The following is a 27,969-nucleotide window of genomic DNA, read 5'->3' on the forward strand; positions in this document are numbered from 1 at the left end:
CGTATTTTAATTTTTGTTTCCTTCCCCTCTCCTTGCTACGATAAAAAATTTTGTATAGACGAACCGAGAATTTCAGATCATTCAATAATTTCAATAATAATTGATTATTTTATCGCAGGTCGCAACCCAAGATACTGCGCTGACGTTAATAATATATATTCCGTCGACATCCCTCTCGTGCAGTCATCGTCGTTTTGCGCTGTGAGGATGATATCGAGAATCTGCTTCGTGCTTTTGCTGGCGCTTCCTGCCAGTTTCGCTGGTAAGTATCTTTCTAAATTCTTAATTGATCATCACTTTGTGTTCTATCTCATTATTTGAAATTATTTGCAAAATGTCCTCTGTTTACTTCCCTGCATATTAATAAGAATTTTTTATCCTTTGTAAAAGAACAATATTTCAGCAAAAAGAAAAGAAAATAATGAATTCTTCATATATTCCATATCATATTAATAATTACTTTTCCAAGACAAAAGAACACAGGAATGATTTATTATACAATTAATAATATATTTATATTATATTCATATTATGTGAAAGGTATACTGCTGTAAAAATGTGAGTCTTTTTCTAAATTGTTTTATATTTCCTTATTTAATCAAATAAACAAAACAAAGTTTTTTTTTTGACACCGGAAGAAATTGAGTTTCCTTTGGCTTTAAGATTTCTCTTCTCCAGCCAACAAATCTTTAACATTACAATTAATTAAGATTATTTTGGATTGAATATTTTAGTAGAGCCAGCAAAGGTCAATTGTCCGAATATCATCAGCAGAAGCCAATGGGCCACTGTCCCCGCTACACATGTCAATTATTTAATAGTACCGATACCTTACGTAACAATACATCATACAGTTACTCCGGAATGTAATTCGCGCGAGACGTGCTCAAGTCGCGTCAACAACATTCGCGAGTATCATATGGACGTATATGAATGGGACGACATCGGTTACTCGTAAGCTACGTTTATCTCGATCACGGAGATTTTCAATATTAATAATATATGTAAAAGATACTCTATTATTTAACAATTGCTTTTGTTTCTAAAGATTCCTGATTGGCGGAGATGGAAATGTATACGAGGGATGCGGATGGACACACGAAGGAGCACATACGTACGGATACAATAAAAAATCTGTCGGTATAGCTTTCATTGGGAATTTTGAGCGTAAGTGTTAATCGCGATAAATCGTACGAAGCACTATGTCTATATCACAATTATTCCGTCAGCGATATTCATCATCAATATATCTATATTTTTTTGCGTATTGAAAATTTTGCTCTATTCTGGCTATTTCTTTTAGACAAAAATGCTAGCCAAAGCATGTTAAACGCCGCACACCAATTAATCAACTGTGGAAAATCCCAAGGTACTCTTCGAAGCGATGTACGCGTGCTCGGTGCACGACAGGTAATTCAAACAGCCAGTCCTGGAAGGGACCTCTACGTCCAAATTCAAAGTTGGCCTGAATGGAGTAGCGAGCCTTAGACGAGCGTTTTGAAAGTGGACACCCTCGATAAAATGGAAATGTCTAATCCGTAATTCGTAACGAACAGGATAATTTATCTTAATTTAATTGTTCAATTCGTAATCCTTAACTTAAAAGTCGTGACACAGAATCTATTCTCTATTTCTATAACAGAGCTTGAGCCTTTTTAACAAGATTTTGGGGGGAATTTCGCTGTTCTTGTCCCGTAGCATCGTTGCAATCCATTGGCAAAGTTAACGAAAAGCATGTACGAATGTAAAGACCGTAAGAAATATACGTCAATGTTCGAGGTAATAGTTTGTGTTTTATTATATTACCTTTCTAGCGAGAAGTCCAGCTCCTGATCTAATATAAAAAGAAAGTTCTTAACATACGTTTTTTTTTTAACGCATTAACATTTCAGAAGAACGCATGTAGACGGCGCGGAAATAAATCGTGGAGAGATTGTGACGAATTTGGGGAGATGGAACGGTGTGACGTCGCAAACGTATATCAATACTATTCAAGTTTCATTCTTTTTTTTTTTCGATTATTAGGAGAGATCACGTAATTACTAATATACAAATGATACATTATCACCGAGAGTTATCTTACACAGAATAAATATATTGCGCATATTAGCGGGTTTTTTTTCAAGAATGACGCAATCGAGCCGTGCTTAAGTTTTTTTTCTTTTTAATCATAGTTATTATTATCGTTAATATCCATATAATTATCAATAACTACAGTAAAACACAAAACAAAAAAGGATATAGTGATATCTGTACATTCTCCTTAAATGATTAACGTAAACATTTTTTTGTATACCTTGTAGCCTACAAATAGGAAGAAACTAAATCATAATATTCACAGATATTTTACAAGATAGACGAGGCCCGCCGACGGGCGCACGCGTCGCGCAACAATGGCACAGGAAACATAATGATCCTGCGCCCGCACACTATATGACTGGCTGCAGAAGAAAGAGCGAAGGGGGAAAAACACAGCGCTTTCGTGAAAATAAACGAGACGTCGCGCGACACGTGCACACGTTCGTGCCTTATGTACTTATTCATATTTACTATTCTATATACGCGTTTCTTGTATTTTTTTTTTATCACCTTGCTCGCTCAATTATACCTCTACACTGTACATATCCACAACGCATCTTTTACACTGTACATGCACACGCTCCGCGAGTATCCACGCTGCCTTAAAGTAATTGTAAATCGCAGGGATGGACAGAACACGGTGATGATCACGATGTGGTTTATCGCCCAAAAATAAAATCAACAAATTCGTCGAATCGTCAGTCGTTTCTAAAATTAATAGCGGAACGATGAAATAGAAAAGTAAAATGAACGATCGAGTTTCTCGCTCTAGCGTTGCAGTTATATCCGCAACTTTCGTAAACGATACACGATACTATAATTGTGTACGCGCTAGAATTATAAATACCTAAATAATGTAACATCCGAATTATCCAAAATAATTATTACCCGATTACTCAAATGCAGATTGTTTTGAAGAAGCTTTTCAAAACTGCTTTCGAATATCCAAGTTTGATTAATCGGAATAGTAAATTAATCGAATCGGTAAATTAATTATCCGGAATGTCCGCAAAATTATAACTTTAATACGCATCGTTTTCTAAGAAAATGTTTAAAAAAAGATTGTTTTTTCGCTCCGAAGAAAGATAAAGTATCTTAAATAAAAATACTTATGATTTTTAAAGTGCTCTCGCAACTAGACTTACAACGAACGGATACGCGTTTCGTCCATCCCTGATACCTTTGCATAAAGATTACTCTCTAGAGGCATGCGCCCTACGCGCAGCAGCATAATATCGTAAATATATATAAGTTCCTTAATTTACTTAAAATGTTTTTTTTTGACGGCTTGGTGTGATATAGTGTAATCTCTGGTCTATACACATAAGCGCATTTATTATCTCGGACACGAATTCTAAAGAGTCTATGAGTCGTCGAACGACGGAATCGAGGGATGGGGGTGTAAAGATAGGTGTACACTGCACGTGCAAACGAACAATGAAACGAACAGGGAACGCGAATCGAACGCTCTAACGCACTCGCGTATCACTCGCATTCGCTGCTCGTTTATTCGTTCCGCTCGGGTATATCTATCTTTTGTAGGATGGAAGTGTGTGTGTGATATGGGGCGGCGTCAATGGTCAATGAGATCGGTCATACTATTTCTCTCAGTATGACAAATAAGCCCCAATCGTCCTTAAATGTGCAGATTGGTATGCCCTAGCTAGCCTGCTGTAATAACGTTAATAATAATTAATAGCAGCGATAATAGTAGTGGTAGAATAGTAGTAGTAATAGTAAGTAGTAGAGTAGTGGTAATAGTATAGTAGTAATAATAGTAATAGCAGTGGTAATAGAGAGTACTTGTAATAATATTAATAATAATAATAATAATAATAATAATAACAGTAATAAGAATAGGTAAAGATCAGTATTACCAGGGTCACTTATGGAAATAAATTAAACGAAATACGATTCTCTCTTATGTGAGAAGACCGTCTAATTTATTTCATTCGCAATGTACCAAATGTTTCACTTCTGCATGCGTGCGTGTGTGTATGTGTATATGTGTGTGTTAGTTATTGTACCGACACTGGCAACACTGAAAACACTGGTGATAATATTAATAATAATCATAATAATCATAATGATAAAGAATAAGTAGTAACGTTAAAAATCTTTTTATAAGACGTATGACGCTAAGAGTATGCTAAGAGTAATAATAATAATTCACAAATTCGCATCCTGCTCCGGGTAATTATGATACACTATGCTCGCAAATGGATAGATCCACGAATAGATCGGAAATCCTACTCGGGTAGCCCAACTTTTCCCGTTTCTCTGTGCTAGATGTCTAACATTGTAATTTACATTTCTAATTCGACACGACCGACGGCGGCAGCAGCAACGGGCAGCAGCAAACTATCAATTACAGTAATATAATACATAGTTTATTTATATAGAGCAGTATTATACAAAAACACATCACATACCGCGCGGACCATTAGTCGGGCATCCCCTTATATGTTTTTACTTTTTTGTCACCTTCCTCTCTTCTTCCTTATACGCAATTATGTTATCGTTAAATACTTAAAATCACAGTAGTTATGCCCTCGGTGGCTCGCTTATATAATTTACACATTTTATCATTAACGCCTAGACCTCGCTTAAAATAACTCATGTGTAATAGTTGACGAGTGTACGTTAAGGTTCTCCTATTCGTTATTATGCTTCGCAGTCCACTTGTCCATCTAGAGCAACGTATTATTATTGTTCCCTCTACGGGAAGGACGAGCGTAAGTAAAGGGGGGGGGGGGGGCGTCGGGTGTGACGAATCGAAGGTCTTTGTCTTGAGGGCTGGGGTTGTGCCTGACCCGCTTGTCAGAAAGACCAAGAGTGACGTCGGTCGATCCCACAAACGTTGTCAATGATTGACGCGAGTCACAAGCCGTCCGAGAGAAAGAAGGAGAAAGAAAAAAGGGACAAGAGAACGAAACGAGCTTGCCCGCGCGAAATTCATCGAAGAGAGGCACGCACGATGGTAACCAGGTGCTAACCTCGCTTCACTGCACAACCTCGTGCCTCGCTCTTTAGGCCTACGATCTAAAAGATCGGCTTACCGCCGGGTTCCGTTTGATTGTCACTGATACAACTCCAGACAGGGAGCTCTTCCTCTTGAATGCATCTCTCATTTTGTCGCACAACTATGCGTGTCAGACGGGGGACACTCCAGGTTTCATACCACGTGCGAAGCGTCCTGCGGTGCGCGAAGGCGAGAGATATGGACAGATCATAATCCAGTAGGTCACTGATCGGCCTCAAACCGTGGCGATGACGATTAGTAAGTGAGCGATTTTTGCGACTCGGTGATGTAGATCCGGTGCAATTCTTGCCAAAGTTTCACGCGCGAAATCACAAGACGGGAAAATGTGAACTACATACGCCGCCTAAAATACCAAGATAATTGGTAACATAAAAATTTAATTCGCGCATTGTCATTAAAACCGAGAGGATAATTAAGAGACTAAAACTGAGGATAACGTGGAGAATAAAAATAACTGATGTGTAATAAAATTGTTAAACTTGATGGGTCTTCCATCTGAATCACGCATATTGCGGGATAACAATTTTATTATACCTGTTGCGATCCAGGTGCAGCAATGTTTACGATTCCAGCAGCTTGCTTTTGTTGAAGATACATGATAAATCCTGTTTGGAGATTTTTGCTTTGTTGCAGTACGTCCACTTCGTCACGGCCACAAGGTAGTGCCAACAGCATGCAGTGTTCATCTTCAGTCTGAAGAGCATCAAATGACATTATTATATAAAAAAAAATAGTTTATCTCATTAAAAATTCATTTATATGCAGATCATCTTTTTAGTATTTTCTAAAAATCCATACAAAGTTTTAAGATAAAAATTAATATGTTTTTAAATACATATAAATTTAGGATTTATGACATTCTAGTATCGAGAGACTGCGATACATACTTGCATCTTTCTTGCTACGCCTTCGACTTGAGTTTGCTCCAATCTCATCCTTTGCGCTATTCTCAACGGCGGGGTGGAGCCATCGCTGTTACACGGCAGACTGTCTCTGGCCACTCTGGGATTGCCAAAGACAAAGTGCATCTGTACCGCTGCCTGATCGTTCTTAAGAGCTAATAAGCCTTGCCACATAACCGGATGACGTTGGAGTAGCATCTGAAATGAGTCCGCTTGCGGTGGCACCTGAGACGCGTAAAGCGGCGGGGTGACGACCTGATGTTTCCTACATCGATCCGGCGTAGGAGCTCTACCCATCTCAGGTGGAGCCTCGCTAGCAGCCATGGGATATTGAGAGTGCAAATGGGCGGGCGGTGGTTCATAGAAATTCGGTCTAGCGCCAGCTGGTGCACCGGATAACGATGGATTATTTCCCGTGTTATATTGCGGTGGAGGCGGTGGCAATGGTCTCATTGCCCCGTGTATCATATAGACTTGAGCAATTTGCGGACTATCAGTAGTACGATCCTGAGGCGTCCTCGTGCCACGTCTCAATTCTAGAGGAGGACTGTGACTGTCCTCTATGCCGGGCTCGAGTTTCGGGTCCAAAGGTAAGTGCGGAGATCTTGTTCCTGGAATGTGATAAGCTATGCGAGGAGCCGTTAACGCTTCCTGTTGCGCGCGGAGATACTGATACTGGAACATCGGAGAATGCAAGTAATGGTCACGAGCCAGTTCTCCGTAATGGTTGACGACTTCACTCTGAAATAAAATTATTTCCATGATTATTTATATCAAAATGTCATTTTTACGCTTTAACTTACTAATAAATATACAAGAAGAGTTTTCTTAAAACTTCATGCAATTATTGTCGAAATTATGATCAACATATAAGAAAGCCTTGCTTGTTTGATCTTTCTTGAGTCGCATGAGCGTTTCATTAAAAGAATATTAGAAAGTACCTGTGAAGTATTAACGTGATGGTGGGCAGGTGGAGGCAATGGAGGGCTCTGGGAACGATGCGGGGGGACAAGACCATACTGACCCCCTGGTGGAGTAGCACTCGTACTTCCATGCTAACCGAAACCAAACAAGAGTTAGTTTAACGCCGCTTTAACGTATTCTGGATCGGTTTCATTATTTCATCTCACTCAAGTGCAAGATTTTTAAACGCACGCAAATTAGTAAAGAAGATTGAAGTACAATGCTTACCAATGGAGCCCCGTACGTCGGCATCGGTACGCTACGACTTTGCGGACTCGCAGTCGGCACCATAATACAACCAGACATTGGCACTTCCACCTTTTGTGGTTCCATCGGCCCGGTGGTCTGAAATCAATTTCCAAATATTAGTCTTATCAATCACGTTTTCGAGTTTAAAATGTCAACAAGTATGTTCTTGACTGCAAAAGCTTACAGGAGCTTTCGGTCCCGGTGATCGGACACTGTTCACGACAGTTGAAATCTGCGGACTGACGAGATGCGGCTGCGTGGGTGAGCTCGCTACTGTCACGATCGGTGGAACCACAGCCTGCAGCAAATGCGTCTTCGGATTGAGCGGATGAGGCTGTCCATTGATACCCTTTAAAGCGGTGGGCTGTGAGACTGGCTGATGAATTCTTGATGTTGGAGTACTAAGTTGGGGTACGTTTACGTTGGCAGGATGTATGTTTAGCGGCAGTTTTTGTGGCATATTCACTATCGTCGACGTTTGTTGCTTCGCGGCTTGAAGGAGGTGCTGCTTGGGATTAGGCGGCGCACCAGTATTGTTGAGCACGGGAGACATGGGCTGACCTTGCTTTCCGTTCGTCGGAGTCAGTGGCGCCGCCTGTTTCGTACGCGGGCTCAAGCTGGGCGACGCGACTCTGCCTGGTGGTATTTGCAGATTGAGACCCTGTATCGCTTGCGCGGGTGGCTTGACGATGTTCTGTACTATCGTTTGATTGGGCAGACTCGGAGCTACGGGTTTCGTGATGACCTGCTGTTGTTGAGAAGATGTCACCAGCTTGCTGGCGTTCAACACGTGCGCCTTAAGGCTCGTGGGTTTCGTCTGCGAAGGTGAGGTGGATATCGGTTGTGCCGTCGTAGTCGGTGCGGTCGTCGCAGTCACGGTAGTCACGACAGTCGTGCCTGTTGTTGAGGATTGCGCAACGGTGATGGTGGAGGTGGCTTGTATCGCCGGGGATTGCGGTTTCGTAATTACGCTAGTTTGCGGTTGGATTTGCTGGGTCGGTATCGGCTGACAAGACGCGTGCTCTATAACGACTTCCTTCTTCGGCTCCGCTGGCACCAAGACAGAACTCTCGGAAACGGGTTTTGCTCGTGGAACTTCGCTCGTCGGGCTTGCGCCGGGCAATCCGCCGCACCGAGCTTCGCCGAGCGCTCTGTTGGTGGCTTGCGCTTGACCGGACGCCGTGGACACCGGGATGTACTGGCCCTCCTCGGATTCTCTCATTGGTATCAGCATTCCCGTGACTGGATCGATCAACGTCATCGGCTCGTGCGATACCGTCTTCAGCGGCGCTGGCGTAACAGCTTGAGCCACCGGTTCCTCCACTTTCGGACTTTCCGGCTGAATCAATTTCGGCTCTTCCTTGATCGGAGCCTCCTGCGGCGTCGCTGTCACCTCTTTCACCTTCTCCTCCCCGCTATCGTCATTATTCTCCGATGTTTGCCTCGCTGCTTTACGACTACCCCTCGGTGACTTGCGAAGCTCCGTCAGCGGCATGGGTTGCTGCGCCGTACTACGCGGAATGTTGTTATGCCTGGTGCTTCGCCTAGTAGCGTGCACATTTCCGCTGGCCAGTCCCTTATTCGTAGGTGATCCGCGGACAACATCCTCGATAACGTCGTCGACCGTGTTGCGGCTGCCGTCCCTTTCCGCCAATCTTCTGGACTTTCTCGTGTTCGCGGCCGGAGAGACGAATTCCTCCGGTGGCACCTCCTTGACCGCGGCCACGGGTGTCGCCGGCTGCGCATTCGGTCCAGGAGATTTAATGGTGAGAATAAGTCGCGGACGACCCGCGTTGTCCTCCTCGCTGTCATCGTGGAATTCGTAAACGTCAGCTGGCAACTTATTCTTTTCAACGTGATGTTTGCTACCCCTGGAACTTCTACCACCTCGCCGGTTAGATACGGCGCCTGCGTTTCTGCCACCTCGCCTGGTGGTAACCCCGCCGCGGCTACCGCGTCTGCTCTTCGTTCTGCCACGACGACTCCTCGTGCACTCGTTTTCGCACGTTTCCACGCTCTCGTCGTGATCGTCAGCTGAGATAAAGTTCTTCTTGCTCTCGCCCTCCGTCGACTCGGTGTCGAACCAATCCGACTCATTCTTGCTGGTATCGTGCGAATCGCTATTTATGCTCTCGTTGCCCTGTTGTGCCTCGTCATCGCCGTCGTTACCCTCACCGTCGCACAGAGCGTCGACTTTCTTTATGACGCTCTCGATGTTCACCTCCTTCGCGGACCAGTAATCGCTGTCCTCCTTGCTATCGGTTGGATCTTCCTTGGAATCGATAGCGAGAGGATCCGTGCTCGGCTCTTTCAACGGATCCTCTACCGGCTCTTCGTCTAATTCCACTTCATCGGTTTCTTTTACAGCCTCCTCCTCTTTAATCTCACTCACAGGCTCCAGTTTTATAGGAGTCTCCGTCTCGAGCTTCGGTGGGATCGTATCCACGGGTTCGACCTTAGGAATGCATGGCGCAACCTCCGTATTAATGACTTCTTGCTTCTCCTGCTTCACGTCTTCTTCTTTTATGCACAGTGGATTCAAAAGCTTCTCGGATTCAGCTGTATTATACGCTGCTTCGTCTATTGTGTCTTCCTGCTCGACGTCGGCCGGTTCCTTCTTTATCTCATCAATAGGCTGCGTAGATTGTATAGGCGGCGTAAGTTGCATCGGTTGGACAGATTGGCTGATCTGCGCCTCAGCATCCAACTCCAATTGTTGTCCCTGGATAATACGTGGCTCCAAACATTCCGGCGTGGTTTGCTCGTTCATTGGTGGTGTCGACACGGAAGATACGGTGGACGGTACCACTCTGGTTATGATCGTCTGTGACACCGTAGATACCAGAGGTATGTGAGACTTGACTACTTGACTTTGAGAGACAGGCGACTGTCTCTGACAAGCAACGGGCGTTTGCGGGTTGATGCATTTGTCGCTGGGTACCGGCGGTGCTGCGTTCGGAGTTACTTGTTGAGGGACTATGGGTACCACGGTCTTTATCAACGGCTGATTTGGAGAAGAGACAGGTGGCCCTAGAGAGTGCACGGACTTGTGAAGTAGGTGAGGCTGACCGTGTGCCACGATCACAGGACTGGGCGTAGAAGAACGAGGTACGTGCGTAGTCAGGAGTTGAAGATTCGACACTTCCTGTTTCTGTCTTGGCGACAGCAGGTTGCTGTCCGTTGTCATGGACACGGAGATTTGCTTCTGCGTTCTAGATGACATCGTGTAATTATCCGTCACGTAAGCGGGCTTGCCGAACACCGGGCTGGATGTGCTAGCGTTGATCTCGATCTTCGCCGTTTCGGGTATGTATGTGGGCGGTTGATTCGGCGAGGGAACCTTAGGAGAGGTGGACGCTTTGTTGGTCGGCTCCGGTATAACGGCTGGTGATAATTTCGGTTCGTCCAGTCTCTGAGATGGCTCGTTCGGGTTTACGGGAAGTAGCGTCTCGATTACGGACTTGCCGCCCAGGGAGACGTCGCGCGAGCTCTTGACCTGTATACCGGAGGCCAACGGTGGCACCGGCATGTAAGGCCGCGGTGGGATGTTCAGGGTCAACGGCGGTAGACCGCCGCGTGGATAACCGGGTGCGGGCGCCAGCATCCCTGGGGCATGCTGTATTACAGGCTGTTGAGTCGCCGCGGTCGAATAAATTTGCTGAACCGGCGTTTCCGGTCTATGGGCGGGGATGGGCACGCATACCGCGATCTTAGTAGGTGGCGGCGACGGTTTTCTCTTCCCCACGCTGGGCACGTGCGGACTCAAGGTAGGATTCCGTGACCATTGTCCGTTAGGCGAGAGCGGCTGAGTGACGCGCGGTGACGGCTGAGACGGTACCAGAGGTGGCATTCTTGACGGGACCAACGGCGGCAACGGTGTCGTGTTGGAGGAGGACGAGCAGGAAACCGTCGTGACGTTTTGCATTTTGGGAGAAGCTTGACGCATCGGTACCATTTGAGACTGCGGAGACACAGGCAGCCTTTGATACAGAGGCTGCACCGTGATCGGCGACGGTCGCGAATTTGGAACGGAGATCGATTTCGGTACGTCGCTTATCGGTACGCTGCAAGGTACCAGCATAGGTTTATACTGAGGTGGTGGCGGCGACGCGGACGCTCTTTGTACTTGCGTCGTTCTCTCTGGACTGGCGACGTCAGCGTCTGACTCGTTAGTTTTTAATTGATGAGGTTTCGCGGCTTCCCGTGATTTGTTATGGTCGTTCAAGCTCCAAGAATGAGCGATTACGGAGGTCGGTGGGCTCTGTGGTTTCGTAACTGCGGGTGGTAATCGCACTTCGACCGGCTTTTCGGGCGTAGCTAAGACAGGCGTCATAGGCAACGTCTTTGTCGGAGACTTGTAGAACGACGGTATATCCGGTGTTTTCGGAGGTTGCGTGAGATCGACAGTCTCGTAATTCGGATCTTCCTCCGTGTCCGTGTCAATCTGGAGATCGTGCTCGCTCTGCGGCGTATCCGGCTTCAGGTCCGCGTCGCCTTCTCCCGTCGACGCGTTCAGACTCTCGACCGCTTGCTGCATTTCCTCGACGTCTTCTTGAGGCGCCTCAGCTGGTGTCCCAACAACTTCGGCTTCCGCTTCCTCCTCTTCGCCCTCATAAGAGAAGTCCTCCGTCGAGGCGCCGAACGTTTCTTCGAGTAACGCGGCAACGGCATCCTCCGTTTCCTCCTGCGATATCGCCACTCGTGGTTTGTCCTCGCTCTGAGCCGATGGTGTCGTTGATACAGGTACTTCCGGCTCCTCCCTGCCGCTTCGCGATTGACAATTGCTATCTCTTTCATCCGGCTCTGAGATACTTTTCACAGCGTTCTCGTGGATCGTCTCGTCAATTTCTATTCCAAAGCCAGGTATGAGCTTGTCTTTTTTCTTCTCCGACTTAGGAGTTTGTATGCTACCGGTCACGACTGGTGGAGTGATCGCCGGCATGGTCGATACGTTGGAAATCACTTTAGGTATAGGGCTTAACAAAGTTTCTCTAGACGTGGGCAAGCTGGGTGATACTGTCTTAGATACTAATGGACTGCTCGCTCTTGGTGGACTAGGTTCGGCACCCAAATAAGGTAATTCGCCGCTTTTCTCGTGATGGTGATGATGATGGTGATGATGGTGATGGTAATCCTTTCGACTGCCTCGTTCCTCTTTGGACTTCTTTCGTTTCTTCTTCTTCTCCTTGACTTTCTCCGGTACTGTCGAAGGTGTGGACGGCTCGACGCTGTCATTATCGTCGGTGAATCGAAAGACATCATGATCATTGGGTTCTGCCGGGCACGCGGGGACGGCCTTTGGAGAGCTCGGTATACCCAAGAGTTTCGCCTCGATCTCTCGCCCAGCTTCGGCCAGATCGACGCTGTTCTCGTCCTCTGGCTGATGACGCCGTTTCTTTTCCGTCTTTCGCCTCACTCTGTCCATGTCGAGTGAGCTACGACCACCGTCGCTGTCCGAAGCATAGGCGCTGTTCTCTGACGTCATGTTACCAAATCTGTTGAAGAACGTGTTTGATGGACCATCGTCAACGTCGTCCGAAAGAGGACCGAAGATGTCTTCCATACGTTGAGAATCCCTCGCCTCTTGCCTGTTGAGTCTCTTTCGTCTCGCTTTGGCCTTATCTTCTCCATTCCGATCGCGTTTCTTCTCCTTTTTACTACGTTGCTTCTTATCGGCCCGCATCCTTTCCTCCGCGTTCTCCAACGCTGTCGTGACAATGGTCGTAGCGGCGGTGACAGTAGTCAATTCCGTGCCGTGATTCGGTCGGCAGTCTGCATTCGACGTGATGACATCGACTTTATTCTTATGCTCTACATTCGGTTCGACCTTTATATTATCTTCGCTTGAAATGCTGTTCTTTTGACGTTTCTGTTTCTTCTTGTGCGACTTCTTTCGCGAGTCTCTCTCGTGATTATTCACAACTATCGTGGGATGATTCGTACGGAAACCAACAGCAACTCGCTCGTCTTCGTCGGACGTACGAGGCTCCTCCTTGATATTCGTGTGCACGCTGTTAACGATAACGTTCGAAGCTTCCAGTGGATTTTGCTTTTCTTCAGTATCGGCAAAGCCGAGATCGACGTCGCTTTCGAGGAATCTCTCCGTCTTCACAGGCTTCCGGACCTTGTTGTTGAATGGTTCCTCCTCCTCGCTTGTGTCCGAATGGATGCGAGATCGCGAGCCCTTCCTCGAGAGGGACTTGGTTCTCGTCGAGTCCGATTCGGAAGTAGCCTCGTCCTCCGTCAGAGCTTTGCTGCTCACTGAATCTCCGTCCCACGATGTGCTCTGCTTCTTCTCCTCTCGCCTGGCGCGACTTTGCTTCAGCTGCGAAAATTTATCCTTCAAACGTACTTGACGCTTTTCCTCTTCTAGTTTTTGCATGTTCTTCGTCGAACGGGCTTTCACTTTGTCGTACATGCTGATGTAAGCAGGTTCGTCGTCGACAATATCGAAAATCGAATGCTTCTTAGGCTCGTCGCTGTCTGTATCTGTGGCCGACGGATTCCTCGCTACTTGTATTTCGTGAGTAGAGAGAGGACCATCGTCTACGTCGCTGTGAGAATTCACCGTAGACTGCTGCTGTTGATGATGTTGCGCGTCTCTGTGATTCGTTCCCACGGAAGATTGCTCAGTCGATGGACTCGAGTCGTTTCTCTTGGTAAGTTCCAATCTTGACAGAAATTCTTTGTCGGATTCATGCGAGACTCTCGGGCTACGCTCCCTCGACTCTTTCTCCGAACGATTCCTCTTGCTCCTCTGTTTCTCTTTGCTTCCGCTGTCCCTCGAGTTGTTTTCCCGTGTCGATTCGCCATGCGTCCCATCCCTGCTATCTTGCGTCGCACTACCGCTCTCCTTACTGTCACGACTCTCCCTACTTTCTCGACTAGAACGATGCGAATCATTACGATGCTTGCGATCTTCGGATCTCCTGTTTTGTCTAGACCGATCTTTGCTGTCTCGCCGATGATCCGAAAGTTTCACACGCTTAGCATCCTCGTCTGTAGGGCAATCCTGCGACGAACACCTGCGCTTGATAGGCACCGGTGCCGGAGCGACCTGACTCTGAGATTGCGTTATAGAAGGATGTAGATGATTTTCAGTCGACTGCCGCCTATTATCGTCACGTTCTCTCTTCTCTTTGTCCTTTTCTTCGCGATCTCTCCTCTTCTCACGCTCGGCCTTCTCTTTTTCCCTCCTCTCTTGATCTTCGCGTTCCCGTCGCTTCTCTCTTTCGTGTTTTTCCTTCTCAAGTCTCTCCCGTTCCTCTTTTTCGCGTTTCTCCTTTTCCATTTTTTCCCGTTCTTCCTTCTCTTTCCGCCGTTCACGTTCTAGTCTCTCTTTTTCTTCCCTTTCTCGTTTTCTTTCTCGTTCGAGACGTTCCTTCTCTTCTCTCCTCCTTTCTCGCTCTAATCTGTCTCGTTCTTCTTTCTCTCTTCTTTCTTGTTCTTCTCTTTCCCTTTTAAGACGTTCCTTTTCCTGTTTTTCACGTTCCAAACGAATTTCCCGTTCTTTTCTTTCGCGTTCTTCGCGCTCTCTCCTTTCACGCTCCTCGCGTTCTCTCCGTTCTTGCCGCTCCTTCTCCTCTCGTTCTCTCCTCTCACGATCGAGACGCTCCTTCTCTCGTCTCTCTTTTTCTTTAAGCTCATTCTCCTCCCTTTCTTTTCTTTCGCGTTCTCTTTCTTCCCGTTCTCTTCTATCTTTCTCTAGTCGTTCCTTGTCTTGTCTTTCTCTTTCTCGCCTTTCTTCATCCTTTTCACGCCTCTCGCGTTCCTCTCTTTCTTTTTTCTCTTGTCGATCACGATCTTCTTTATCTCTTCGCTCTTGTCTGTCACGATCTTCTTTGTCCCTCCTTTCTTTCTCCTCTCGTTCTTTTCGCTCGTACCTTAATTCTTTATTTTCTTTAAAATCCCTACTATGATTATCCGTGTTGCCGATGTCATTCATAACAGTTGAACTTTCTCTTTCATCCCTATCTTTGCGATTTCTTTCAACGTCGGTTTCTTCCTTCCGTGATCTTCTTTGACAATCTTTTCCTTTACTATGTTTCGACTCCCTGCTGTCCTTTCCGTCGCGGGAATCTCTGCTCTCTCGACTGCTACCGCTCGTTTCCTTCCTCAAACGAGACCGAGTCAAATCTGTGGAAGATGTGGATAATGACGATGAAGAGGAAGAATTGGATGAGGATGTTATGGAAGACGGTGGAGCTATCGAACTGGTAGTAGTCATGGAAGATATCGCGCCTGTTACGGACATCGTCGTTGTTGCTGCTACCGTTGACGGGGTTGTCGCAACAGGTACCGCTGTTGTTATTGCAGTCGAGAAGGCATCGGTCGACGCCGCAGTCACCGTGGGCGACGCGGTAGTCGCGGAGATGCTCAATCCTCGATGTGTCGAGGCTCCGAGGGTGTGAATACTACCTATGCTACCACTGCTGCTTAGAAGACTACTGGCTGACGCTAAACCACTACCGTTGCCACTATTGGCTGCCGTTCCACTAACGAGACCGATCGGTAGAGAAACCGGTGGTAATTCAGGACTAACTGTCTTAATAGAAGTACCAGGTGTAATCGGCGTCGCCGGCGTTGGATGTATACAGTTATGTTGCACAATTCGCGGATCGGTCTTCAACATCGACGAGACCATCGAGGTCGTCGTCGCGGTCAAACTCGCGGACAATGACGTATTAATACCGACTTGACTGACCGAAGTACCGCTGGTCAGCTGTACCGGCGGATGACTAGGAAACGGATACTGCAGACAAACTTTGCTGGTACAGCTACCACTAGTGGTGAGACCAGCGGTACTCCCGATCATAGAACTAACGCCAATAACACCAGTAAATTCCCGCGGTTCGTACTTTTCACTAAAGTTCTCCAATCGCTTCGAGTCTTCGTCGAACACGCTTCTTTTCGCGAGAACCGACTTCACGATGTCGGAAGGTTGCACCTCATGAAGATCCATATCGAGCAGTTTATGCCGAAATCGGAATCTTTCTGAAGCGCTGGCATCGAGCTTTGCCAGTGCATCACCGCCAGCAGCACTCAATGCTCTCGAGCCAGACCATTTTTCGTACTTTTCATCCAGAGAGCGTATCCTCTCCTCCAGAGTGGGGGACTGCGGCGCTGTCTCGCTGTCGGAACTGGTTGGGCTCGAGCTGGCATGTCTGGGAGGCGGCGAAGCCGGTGGTTGCGGAGCGGCACGAGGACTGGGCGCAGTAGACAAGCTGGCACATGGCGGACTAGCAACTTTGGCGAGACTAGCACTGCTCGATCGAGTGCTGTTGCCATTGTTGTTATTACTACTGCTTGTATTATTGTTGTTGTTCAACATTTGTGCCGCGAACCTTGGTAGAGGCAACGACAATGGACCTTCGTGACTCCTTTCTCTAAATCGTCTTGGCTCGCTAGGTACCAAATTCTCCGGTCGCTCGTCAACGAGAGGAGTACCTGGTCGAGATCCATCGTGATGTTCGTGATGCCTATAAAAATAATGTTATTTTAGTCTTAATGATTCTTAAATGCTCCTTTTCTATTACTTTTTTAAAATCGTAACTCACCTGCTAGTGGTCTCCCGACGACGTTTACAAGGTCCAGGACCCCTGCCCTCACAACTACCCCTCCTTGTGCTATGATGCATCACTACTTTGCTATCACTGACGCGCCTAAAGTCTATGCCTTTTCTACTAGAGTGCGAGGTAACGAGTAACGACGAGATTTCCGACTCCTCGTCTTCACAAAGTATTGTTGTCGACGAGCTGTCGAGTTTCGCGCGTTTCTTCGGCACGAAACCGGCTTCGTCGCCGCTACTGTGACATTCCTCGAGTTGCTCCAGCAAATGAACGCGTTCCTTTTGGAGGTGTCGAATGTCAGGTGGAGGTAATAATGGTGGCGGTGGCACAGGTGGATCGACGCTCGTAACGACGCTTTGCACTGTGTGACGCCGTGACGGTGGCGGGCAATCGTCGTCGTTGAGTTTGCCGTCGCTGAGAACACTGCTCTGATAATCGTCGTGACTTGCACCGCTACCTTGACTAAACTCGTCGTAGCTGCGAAACCGTCGCGACGTCGGTTCACTGTAATCAGCGTCGTAGTAGGAATCCTGGTAGGATCGTCTGCTACTTCGTGACATCGCCGTCGGATGGGCTGGACTCGCGCCCGGCGTACTGCCTCCGGAAGTCCGCGAGTAATTCGCCGTTCTCGATCGCGGGGGCGTATCGTAACGAGTGAATCTGTTGCTCGAACTCGACACCGTCACTGCCGAGTCGAAGCTACTACGCTCCCGCCTAGAAGGAATCCTTCAAATCATGAATGCACCCATTTTAAGTTCTTGATTGTGACTCGTAAACTTATATATATAATATATATGATATATATATATAAGCATGCGTCTTATGTTAATAAATCTATCAATAATCTAACAAAGCTAAAATTAGAAATTGTTTCGAATAAAGGTTATTAAATGTGCACATTAAACAATTTCTTATTTCATGTTTTATCGATAGATATATTTTTTAGCTATAAAAAAATCAATTCATAAAAAAAGTACACATACGTCACGTCAAATGACGACGCTGGCGAAGGCCTCGAGTCCCAAGGCTTTTCACTAGTATTTCCTTGACGCTCGAGATGTTCGTAAAACGTCTCTTGGCATTCCCTCGAGGCAAAATCGACCTGTAAACGGCGTCCACGAAGTGCTGCTCCTCGCATCTCTTTTACGGCAGTTTGAGCGCAACTTATTTGATCAAAAAAGACCAGAGCATGGCCACGCTCACGATCTACCACTACCTGAGTAATCGGCCCAAATTGATGGAACTGCATGTTTAAGTATTTCTCAGACATACAATCTAAAAAAAGAAAGATATAATTAATGCCATGATTTGAGACATTGTTAGTATTGTGCCGAGTCTTTCTTTTTTAATATCTCGCTTTTGCAAATTTTAATACTATCTGGTGCAACTTTTAATGAAATAAAACTACTAGTGTATCGTTATTATATTTTGATAACTGTGTCCTTATAAAAGTGTATCTTACTAGTATAATTGAAGATGTTAAATATATGTAATAATGTATATATAAAATGCTCACCTCCGATACCATCAACCCAAACGCAGGATGTGGGCATCGACTTCCCAAATCCGAGTTTAATTCGATTCGCACCCAGATGTTCACCATCCATCGACCTCATCGCTTTAACAACACTACCGATATCCGAATATTGACAGAAAGCATAACTCGACACGGCGCCTTGTTTCTTAATATCAATTTCCTGCAAGCAAATATGAGATGTAATTAATTTATCTTAATATTTATCAGGTTTAGATATTATTTTCATTTGGCCTTGTCATTTCCAAGTTTTATTCAGATGATTTTACTTTTCTTTTTATTCAATGTTTATTGGTAAATTAATTGTTTCGATTTCCAAACGAATTTCAACTCACTATTATTTCGCCGAACGGTTCAAAATGCTTCCTGAGCTCGGACGAGGTAACGTCCTTCTCGAGGTTCCCGATGAATAATGTTCTTGTTGCTTTCGGATGGTACTCATCGAGTTCCGCTTCGTACGGCCTAAACTCGTTGTCCTCCACATCGTATCCTTGGTAAGGGGCCACTTCAATTTTGCATCCAAAGAAATGCTTATCTTGCGAAACCTCGAGAGCTTTCTCCACGTCTTCGGGTTTCTTAAAACAGACTAGGGCATATCTGTCGTTGGCTGTACCGACGACCTTCACCCACGTCACCTTGCCGTGCTTCTTGTACTCGTGGAAAAGGCCATCCTTGAGGGAAGTATCGCTGCTGCGGGAGGGCAGATTCCTGACGCAGATGGCCAACGGCCTGCGATCCTCCGTGACGGCTACGTTGCTCGTGCGATGCGGCGAGCTACCGGGCGACGTGCTGCCCCCGGAAGAGCTGCCGCCCGAGCTATCGCTTCGACTGCTGCTGCTACTTCCGGAACGACTACTACCACTTGGCGATCTGCTCCCACTGCGCGATTTTCTGCGCTGTTTCTTGTGCTGTCGCAGAGCACCGGTGCTACCGCTACCACCGCCTCCACCACCTCCTGCAAGAGAACAGACTGATAAAAATTGAATACTCGGGCAAATGTAAGAAAGGAACATATATTTGTTACTTTTCTTCATATACAAATCGAACTTTATCGTCATAAACGTTTATCGTTTACAGCAACTAATCTTCCGTATTCTTTACTTATCGGAAACAAGGGGTTTCTACCTTTGACATTCCTTCGACATTTAGTTCTCATCTTAATTCGATACTCAAACGAGCAACGAATAGAAACCACGCTGTATTGCGTGCAATGACGTTGATGAAAATTCTTCCATTGGGTCCGAGTAACTGACGAATTACCTTGTTCGTCTTGGTAAGCGTCATTGGTGGCGGGCGAGGGTGGCGGCGGTGCGCCGCCGTACCTCGAACTAGTCGGCTCGTACGCCGACCAGGACGACGGCGGCAAACTTCCACGATGACGGTCTAAGTGGGGCGGGGGCGGCGGCCCGGAGACGTACGGGCCGGTCCTCGGGTATAGCCGATCCCTCGCCCTGCTCGATGTCACGTGATAAGAGCTTGCAGGTGGTGGACGGCTGCGGGATATGTAGCCCCCAGGATCGCCCGTCGATGGATCCGCCGAATGACCGACGCCGCCGCCGACGCCGCCGCCGCTGCCACCGCCGCTGACGACGCCGCCGCTCCCGGCGCCAACCACTCGGTTGCTCCTCTCGCTACCGTAGAAGCTGCCGTGGGAACCACGTGAGTCGAAATTCTCGCCTCCCCTGTCTCCTCGCTCGCCGCCACCGCCGCTGCCACCGACCCCGGCACCGGTGCTCCCGCTACCGCTGCCGCCGCCGGAAACGCCGCCTGTTCCGCCGCCTCCTCCCCCGCTACCGCCGCCGGATCCATGATCCTCTGAACTTCTGAAAGACGAAAAAACTGGGCTTAGTCATCGTTCAGGGGACGGCTAATACTTGGGTCGATGAGTCGCCACGAAATACATTCGTCACTTCCTCCTCGAGATTCTGTTTTATATATTTAACGGGGCACGCGGTGAAAAAGTACTGTTATATAAGTTAGATCTGCTTTAATTAGAAGAAAAAAAATACATTTTTCCTTTTCTATTCTTAGAAGAGTATCCTATTAGATTGATATTCTGGGACTGCTGACGTCACTTGTATTTATTGCCTTTGGAATTGCGCGATAATTCACTTTTATAAGATAAACTTCGGTCACTTTCAATCTGGATCGTTCGTCGTCGTCATGTCATCGTTTTGTTCGTTAATCTTGTTTATCGATGAAAGAAGATTGGCACATAGCGAAGACTTTTCTTTGAAAAAAATAGCACGGGACCAAACTATACAGTTTCATCCGATTCTGGCAGATTTCACGCAGTTGCTTTTTAAGTGTAGCGTTAAAAATTTTCGTATTTGTCGTCTCATTCTTTCTATATATACGCAATCATTGAAATACATCACAATTTCCTATTTCATATTTTATTTGCATAATTAATCTTATAATTTGTTTCTTTACAGCTAATTTGAAATTTATATGATATATGAACTGATTTGCATATTACAAATGACAATCCAAATGTAAAACAAGATTAATTTGTACAAAACTTGTAATTAACGCGGAAAAAACAAGCACGTATAATATAAATAAACGTATTCAAAAATACGTGATAAAAATATTGAAAAACAAAAATAATGTACGTGTATATACCAAACGTTTGAAAAAATATATATCTGGTGAAGAATCGTTCGAAGTTGACGAATAACTTTAATTTAACTTTAACTTAACTTCATATTGATGAAGTTACTTCATATAAACTTCATATTTTTTAACTTTAACTTAACTTCATATTGATGAGAAAATTTTTTAGATGCTTTTCATCAAAGCTGATACAATTTTTCCTTGATATGAATAGTGTGATAATTTTCTAGACGAAATAAAAAATAAAAAATTTTGACTTTTTTACTTGAAGGTTGCAAACAAATTGCAAAAGTTTGATAATGTTAAAATTAACCGTTATCAGTTAATTTATAATATATTTAGTAGAATTCAATAGAACTTTTAAATAATTGCTCAGATTTGTAGTGCTCTTTAAAAACTACAAAAAAATATATGTCGAATTAAAAATCTTAAATGTAGAAAGAATTCTTCTCATTTCCAATAAAAAGAAATATATTCAATAGAATACAATATAAATATGCTTATTATCGAGCGTTCTCTATATAACTATTGTGCAGGGTACAAAAAACTTGCACCACGTTCGTGAACTTTGCGACAATAGAAGAAGCTAATTATCATATGCCTTCAGTCGCGCGCAAAAAACCCAAATGATAAACTCATGTCGTATCAGTCATGCGAGAGACAGCAAGAATAGTGAACAAATAATAATAACAATAATATCACTCAGTAAATTCCAGTCTGAAACGTTTAGACATTCCAGCGGAAAGTCCCGAATATCGAAGAGGTACGAATATTTAGAATCAATGACGTATTTGCGTTTCTGTCGCCCCTGCACTTGCAAACTAACTTTAAACTTTTTCTGTCCTAGCCGCCATTATAATATCCATAATCCATATCACGCTTCTCCGACTCTTTATTTAATTTAAATCCTCAATCTGATCTCCTAATCTAAAAACTATATTATAAACTAAAAACTATATCATAAACAAAAATATATAAAAAGCGAGCCAAGTCAAATTTAAATATTCTCATCAGTGTAAAGATAGATTTAATTATTCCGTATTAGCCAACTTCAGATTTTAAAATTGTTGGGCACTTGAAATTAAATTCTGACATCAACAACGTCAGTCACTGCGATTGTATTAAAAAACAAAAAAAAAAACAAACAAAAAAAAACCGATATTTCGTGCTGTGAAGTTTTGTATAATCAAATGACACTTGATATCCCGAAATCACTGATAATGTACATACATTCAACTTCACTCGAAAGAATTTACAATATTTGAATAACTGAAAATATCGAAATGCTCGCACATTTTACAAAGTTGTTTTAACTGGAATGGAATAGCAGGAAAACGCACCTAATTAAAAACGTGCGATTCGTGAATTCTGTTATCTCGGTAGAATTTTATTCGATAAAACGTTGTTATAAAGATATTCTAATATACGCGTCAAACGCGTATTAAAGTCGCGACCAAGCGAGCGATCGACCGTTGTAATGGGAACTCATCAAACGATTGTATATCGAGATACGTAAAAATAATAATCCCCTGGCACATTGAAGTGCATCGTAATATTTGCTAATCATTTTAATAGCTCTTTTACATTTAATATTAATGTCATCACCGAGAGATCGTTAATACACGTACCCAACGATAAAACTTGTTAAAAATTGTTCGATCGTGTGTTAAAGAAGTGAATTATTTCACAAAATATCATATACTTTACAGAAATAGCGATTACAATAAACAATTATACGACTTAAAAATAATTTTTCCTCAGATTATAATAAACAAACCGTAAACAAATGTAGTAAAACATACGGATTTTTTCATTAAATTATAATTAATGAAGAAAGATAATACAACGAATTGTAACAAAGTCAGTTGTGTGTGAGTTGATATTATGTAATCTTTAATTAGTAATTTAATATAAATTATAAATCGCACGCGTTTCGGCTCTACTTTGAGCCATCTTCAGCAACGCGGTGACAGATAAATTAAATAATCTCAAGCTCTCCGACGAGCATAAGATGAGTACTTAAAAATTGAACGTACAAAGATAGTGTAATTTTCAAGAGAAAATATCAGAAAATTTTTGCTGATATTTATAGTTTGTTCTGTAAAATATTCGAACTAGAAATAAAAACTAAAACCGGCAAAGAGAGGAAAATTCAATAAATCAAGTTCGAAGGACGTGAAATTGACAAACTGAAATCTCGGGAAGACATCGGAAACTGAGATAATTTTCAAGCGGCGGTGATTGATATAATCGAGACAATGATACAATTAAAAAACGAACCTGATTTTAAATAACAACTAGTTCATCCGGTTGTCAACCGTTGACTGAAGTCAAAAGGCAAAACACTTACTCTTATTGTACATTGTACGTACCGTAAAAATAAGTGTTGTAGAGAAAGAAAAAGAAGAAGGGATTTAAATTAATAACAATAATGAAACAGAAATAAAAATTAGCCACCAATATAAATTCGGAAAATAATTACTGAAATTTTTAATAAAAGAGTAAATGTAAAGGCCGCACGTAACAATGTTTTAGTTGTAATCGTAAGGCCGTAAGAAAATAGACCAATCACACTCGATTATTCCTCAAGCGCGAGAAGAATAATCGACTGTGATTGGTCTATTTTCTTACGGCCTTACGATTAAAACTAAAACTTTGTTACGTGCAATGGCCTTAATGGTCAAAGTTTACAATTTACTTAAAATTGAGACATATGCATGATGTATATGCTCTGTGTCTGCTTGTGAGTTAATTCTATTAGTTTGAAGTTTTATGTGTGTTATTTCGGAAACTAATCGTTTGGATAAAAATTTTCATTGTCTACAATTGTCACATTCTCCCAATCAAATTTATGGTTGTGGTTGATTCTGTGTTGCGTAATGACGGAAGGAGTGGTTTATTATTCTGGATATATACTTAATAGCAATTTTTGCAAGATCTTTTACATACAATCTTTTTCTTTGAACTGATTAAGAGAGTGTCTTTATGGATTTTGATAAAGTTTCCAAGTTTGTTAAGACTAAAATAGGATAATCTGACATCTAAGTTTTTGGTAACATTCTAGCTGGGCCATACGGAATCGTGAACCAAGGAAGTTAATTTGTATTATTCTCTGTGGCATTAGCATTGCTCTGCTTTTATATTAGTTTGTCAAAAAAAGGACTTTAGTCTATAGTTAACAAACTATTTCGTTTTGATAGAAAATTGGGTCATCGTTATGCACATTTACTGATAACATCTCGTGCCAGTTTGGTGGCCGTAAATACGGTCAACGTTGCGGAAATGCCTTCGCGGCCGAGCAATTTGGCAAAAAATCGCAAAGAAATCATCATCCGGCATAAATATCTCAATCCCGGCGTTCATACACGGCCAGGTGAGATGAGGGTGGAGGTGAGAGGAGGTCGTGGATCGAGCCGGGACGAGTAGAACCGGGCTCGTAAATTCCTGACTACACTACTGACAGGTCTGACAGTTAACGCTCTCTTCCCCCTCCCCCGCACGCCCTTCCCGCTACAGTCGTCACGCTTCGACAGTTACTACTCGGGACTCGGGCGATAGCGCCCGCGCAGCCGTCGTGGACGTGGCAACATCGCCAGCGACCACGTCGTCACGGTCACCTGACTTTTCGTGGAAATGCGACGCCGCTATGCTCTCCTCGGTCGCGCGCGCGTGAATATAGGCGTGCAAGGCGTATAGCGTGCACGCACGACCTTTTTGCCTCCTTTTTTCTCCCCCGCTATTCCTCTTTCTCTCTTCCTCCACCTACATTCTCTCTCTCTCTCTCTCTCTCTCTCTCTCTCTCTCTCTCTCTCTCTCTCTCTCTCTCTCTCTCTCTCTCTCTCTCTCTCTCTCTCTCTCTCTCTCTCTCTCTCTCCCCCCCCTCTTCATCCCACCCCCTCCTCTACGGTGAGATCGATCGATTGAAAGGCAGTCGCGACTCTTCCGAACGGCGACACGCGATACGACTCAACTTAAAGTATGTACCGCGTGCCGTTGATGCCACGGAGAAAGTGCAGCGTAGCTATCTATTTAGCCGTAGAACACGCAATTCGTCAAATACGCAGTAAATAGACGAGGGCGATCGCGGCGCAGGTAATGACGTCAGGAAACACGGAGCGCGAATGCGTGGCGCGTATCTCGCGGGAGGGAAAAAAAAAGAGGGAGAGAGATTACGCTGCATATTGAAGCCAAGATAAGCGCGCCAGTGGTTCTCAACTTGAAGAATCACACATGGATGCATTCCATGTTATTCGAATGTATGTACGTTAATTGTGTGACCGGAGAAATATGAGCATGCGGATTATTGTAAACAAAGAGATAGTCTCTCAAGACACTCTGAAATTATATTAATACTACTGGTATTTTAACGGTTCGATTTTATCATATTAAAAACATCAATATGTTCGCGAAAACAACTTGAAACCAACTCTAGCACTGCGCAAAGTTATCACATTATGTATATTTATTCGTTTATCACGAGACGTCATATCACCTGAATATATTTGAAATCGTGTTGCTGAGCGGTTGATTTCGTTTTGTTATGATTATTCTAATATTAACTTACAGAGGGGAAGGAGAGTGAAGGAGAGAGCAAGAGAGTATGTGTTGTATGAGTACATGTGTCTGCTATGTACTATGTTAAAAGCCCAAGATACTATGGATAACAATCAGTAGATGAAGCCGAGCGATAACGAAGCTAAACATCGATAATACGTTATTATTCACGACGCTCAATATTACGATCCGAGTTTTGTGTCGGCAAAAAAATTTGTATGCGCCCTCATATATGGTTACTACAGTCGATGTGCAACAATAACACTACTTGGCATTGAACAATAATTACGATAATATGATTTACTCTTGGAATCGTAAAAAAAACAGCATGATTCGTGGAAATAGGAAGATAGAAGATCGCTGAATGAATTATCTTACGACGAACTATCCACAATACCTATCTTCCTTATCCAATGAATTTCAGATATTATTCCTCGCTTTATTCTGAAACTATGTATTAATAGTATAAAATAAAAGCATGAATGAAAATTAAGATATAAATTTGGTAAGATGATAGAATGACCGTTGGTCCATAACGACGTTTCAATATCGTCTTTTTACCTGCTTCCTGTGACGTGCGATTTAATTAATTCTTAGGACGTGACTCATCGTAAACCGGCACTTGTACGTGCCACTTTGAAGCCGAGAATATCTTTCTATTCTTGGACGAGATTAATTTGGAGGAAAAGGCACGATCGAGAACATTTCCATATCGACCGAAAGGATTCGGCCGTATAATTTACCGAAATTAATTCTCGCTAATACATTGCCGTATTACAGCTAAAATATACAATAAAAAATTTAATTTGAAATTGCGTGGTTGATTAAGATCTATGTTTCAAAGCTCATCTAAGAACTTTCCGTTCTAAATGGAAAAAAAAAGAATAGATGAAATCGGAATGTTCTCTCAACCATTGAAATTACATATTATTTCCGCATGTGGCATTGCCATATCTTGCACGACCTATATCATGATCAGAAACTAATTTGATGCTTAGCTAACAATCATAGTGATTTATCATACCGCTAGGCAACAGGGCATGTGGACTCTTATCTATAACAAACGATAGAAAGAACTGTATCACGTCGTTAGCGTATCACGTGTAATGTGTATTTTCTTTTTCTTCAAAAATACACATTTCTTCCGGTTGAAATATATAACATCACGTGTCTGTTGCGTCTCTGTTATATTCACGCTATCTAGTTCCGTTTCAAAAAGTCGGGTGCGTAACGAGAGTCAGTACGGAAAATCAATATTCCGGGAAAATCAGTAATGACAAATGAAAATCTATTCGACGAGCTGTCAATTTTGTAAATATCAGAAACCAGACAGCCGTCGCGAACGTTCTACGACTGATTTCATAATTAACATTTGTATGATCCGTTATTGCTTACTAGAGTTAGTCTTGTGTTTAAATCGATGTTCTCTTTATTATTTCATGTGACTATAGCAAAGCCATGTTCCCGAGTACTGCTAGAAGTACGCGTGCTGATCCCTAGTAATATCTATCATAAATCTTGCATCTTCCGAACTCCCCCATTTTTTTCAAGAGATATCCTGAGTTTATATATTTTTTTATTTGGTGTTTAATGGCGCCATCGACCCTATATGTTTTAAGTTTTTTGACACTTTTATTTCCTTTTTCCGTTTAGGAGGTTCGTATCTTATTTCTCTCCTTCTTTTGATGTAAGAACCAGTGTGAGAAAAATAAGAAAAAGAAAAGTAGAAAAAGTACGTGCTACTCTTTTAAGATCTTTTAAATTACATTATTTTAATTTCTTCTTCTTAGTCTGTCCCCTTTTGTACCCGAAGATGTAGAGATGGCACATGGAGCATTCTATATTTCACATTTAATCACTTTTTTAAGTTCGGATGTGCAGGTGATTAGCTCACAGCATCCTTGGAGGGGTACACACAGCAGTTGCCAGTTGCTATGTGTGGACCAACAGCTTAACGTCTCTTTCGAAAGACGGAATCCAAAGGACTTTCTCCGCAAAGTCCCCTCGTTAATTTCTTGCGCGGGGGGTGCAGTTTGAAATATAAAATTCCGGTGATCAGGTGGACTCGAACCCGATTCCTCGCGGTTACAAGTCTGGCGCTTTATCATTAGATCATTAGATCATTAGACCCTACCACCCGAGAATTAAAGCTCGTGACGGCTCATACAAGGGAACGTTTCGTAATGAGCGAACAACTTACCCGTGAGAGGGGAACCTGTGTTGAAGATGTTGTGGCTCGTAGTACTGTGTAGTGAGGGCTCGTTCGTCCAGCGTATGCTCAGTCGCGTGAGCCTTCGCTGCGGATTTGATATCCATGAACGCCACCGTCGCTGACGCACCCCCGCTGGTCGAGGAACCGCCGCCCCCGCTACCGCCGCCTGAACTGGAACCGGAACCGCCCTCATTGCTCTCGCCAAGGGAACTGCTGGAACCTCCGTCCACAGGGAACTCCTCACCCCG

General features: G+C 44.0%; 2 protein-coding genes and 1 long non-coding RNA gene across 5 annotated transcripts; 2 read left to right on the forward strand and 1 right to left on the reverse strand.

Annotated features, from left to right (window-relative positions):
• The first annotated feature begins 118 nt into the window (after nt 1-118).
• Nucleotides 119-1,783, forward strand: LOC139774700 (peptidoglycan-recognition protein SA). Its single transcript, XM_071710131.1, has 4 exons — nt 119-262; nt 735-954; nt 1,049-1,167; nt 1,304-1,783. The coding sequence occupies exons 1-4, from the start codon at nt 208-210 to the stop codon at nt 1,486-1,488; spliced, it is 579 nt and encodes a 192-aa protein (XP_071566232.1). The 5' UTR covers nt 119-207; the 3' UTR covers nt 1,489-1,783.
• LOC139774697 (uncharacterized) lies at nt 1,774-27,969 on the reverse strand. Of its 3 annotated transcripts, XR_011718647.1 has the most exons (13): nt 27,710-27,969; nt 19,600-20,162; nt 18,675-19,294; nt 18,322-18,502; nt 17,789-18,080; nt 16,794-17,531; nt 7,421-16,715; nt 7,216-7,332; nt 6,966-7,079; nt 6,010-6,765; nt 5,657-5,815; nt 5,139-5,465; nt 1,774-4,769 (listed from the first exon to the last, which is right to left on the reverse strand). XR_011718647.1 is itself a non-coding variant. In XM_071710129.1 (12 exons), exons 1-12 carry the CDS (start codon nt 27,823-27,825, stop codon nt 5,337-5,339), a joined length of 13,068 nt encoding a protein of 4,355 aa, XP_071566230.1. In that variant the 5' UTR covers nt 27,826-27,969; the 3' UTR covers nt 1,774-5,336. The 3 variants fall into 3 exon arrangements, 2 of the variants coding, with proteins under 2 accessions (XP_071566230.1, XP_071566229.1); XM_071710129.1 differs by having other exon boundaries at nt 1,774-5,465; nt 16,794-17,519; XM_071710128.1 differs by having other exon boundaries at nt 1,774-5,465.
• Nucleotides 24,185-26,002, forward strand: LOC139774703 (uncharacterized). The gene is made up of 2 exons (XR_011718650.1): nt 24,185-25,211; nt 25,522-26,002. It is a non-coding gene; the product is annotated as an uncharacterized lncRNA (long non-coding RNA).

The sequence above is a fragment of the Temnothorax nylanderi genome, unplaced genomic scaffold (assembly GCF_030848795.1).
Source record: "Temnothorax nylanderi isolate EJ_2023f unplaced genomic scaffold, tnyl_v1.0 TNYL_tig0085_pilon, whole genome shotgun sequence".
In the NCBI taxonomy this organism is placed as follows: Eukaryota; Metazoa; Arthropoda; class Insecta; order Hymenoptera; family Formicidae; genus Temnothorax; species Temnothorax nylanderi.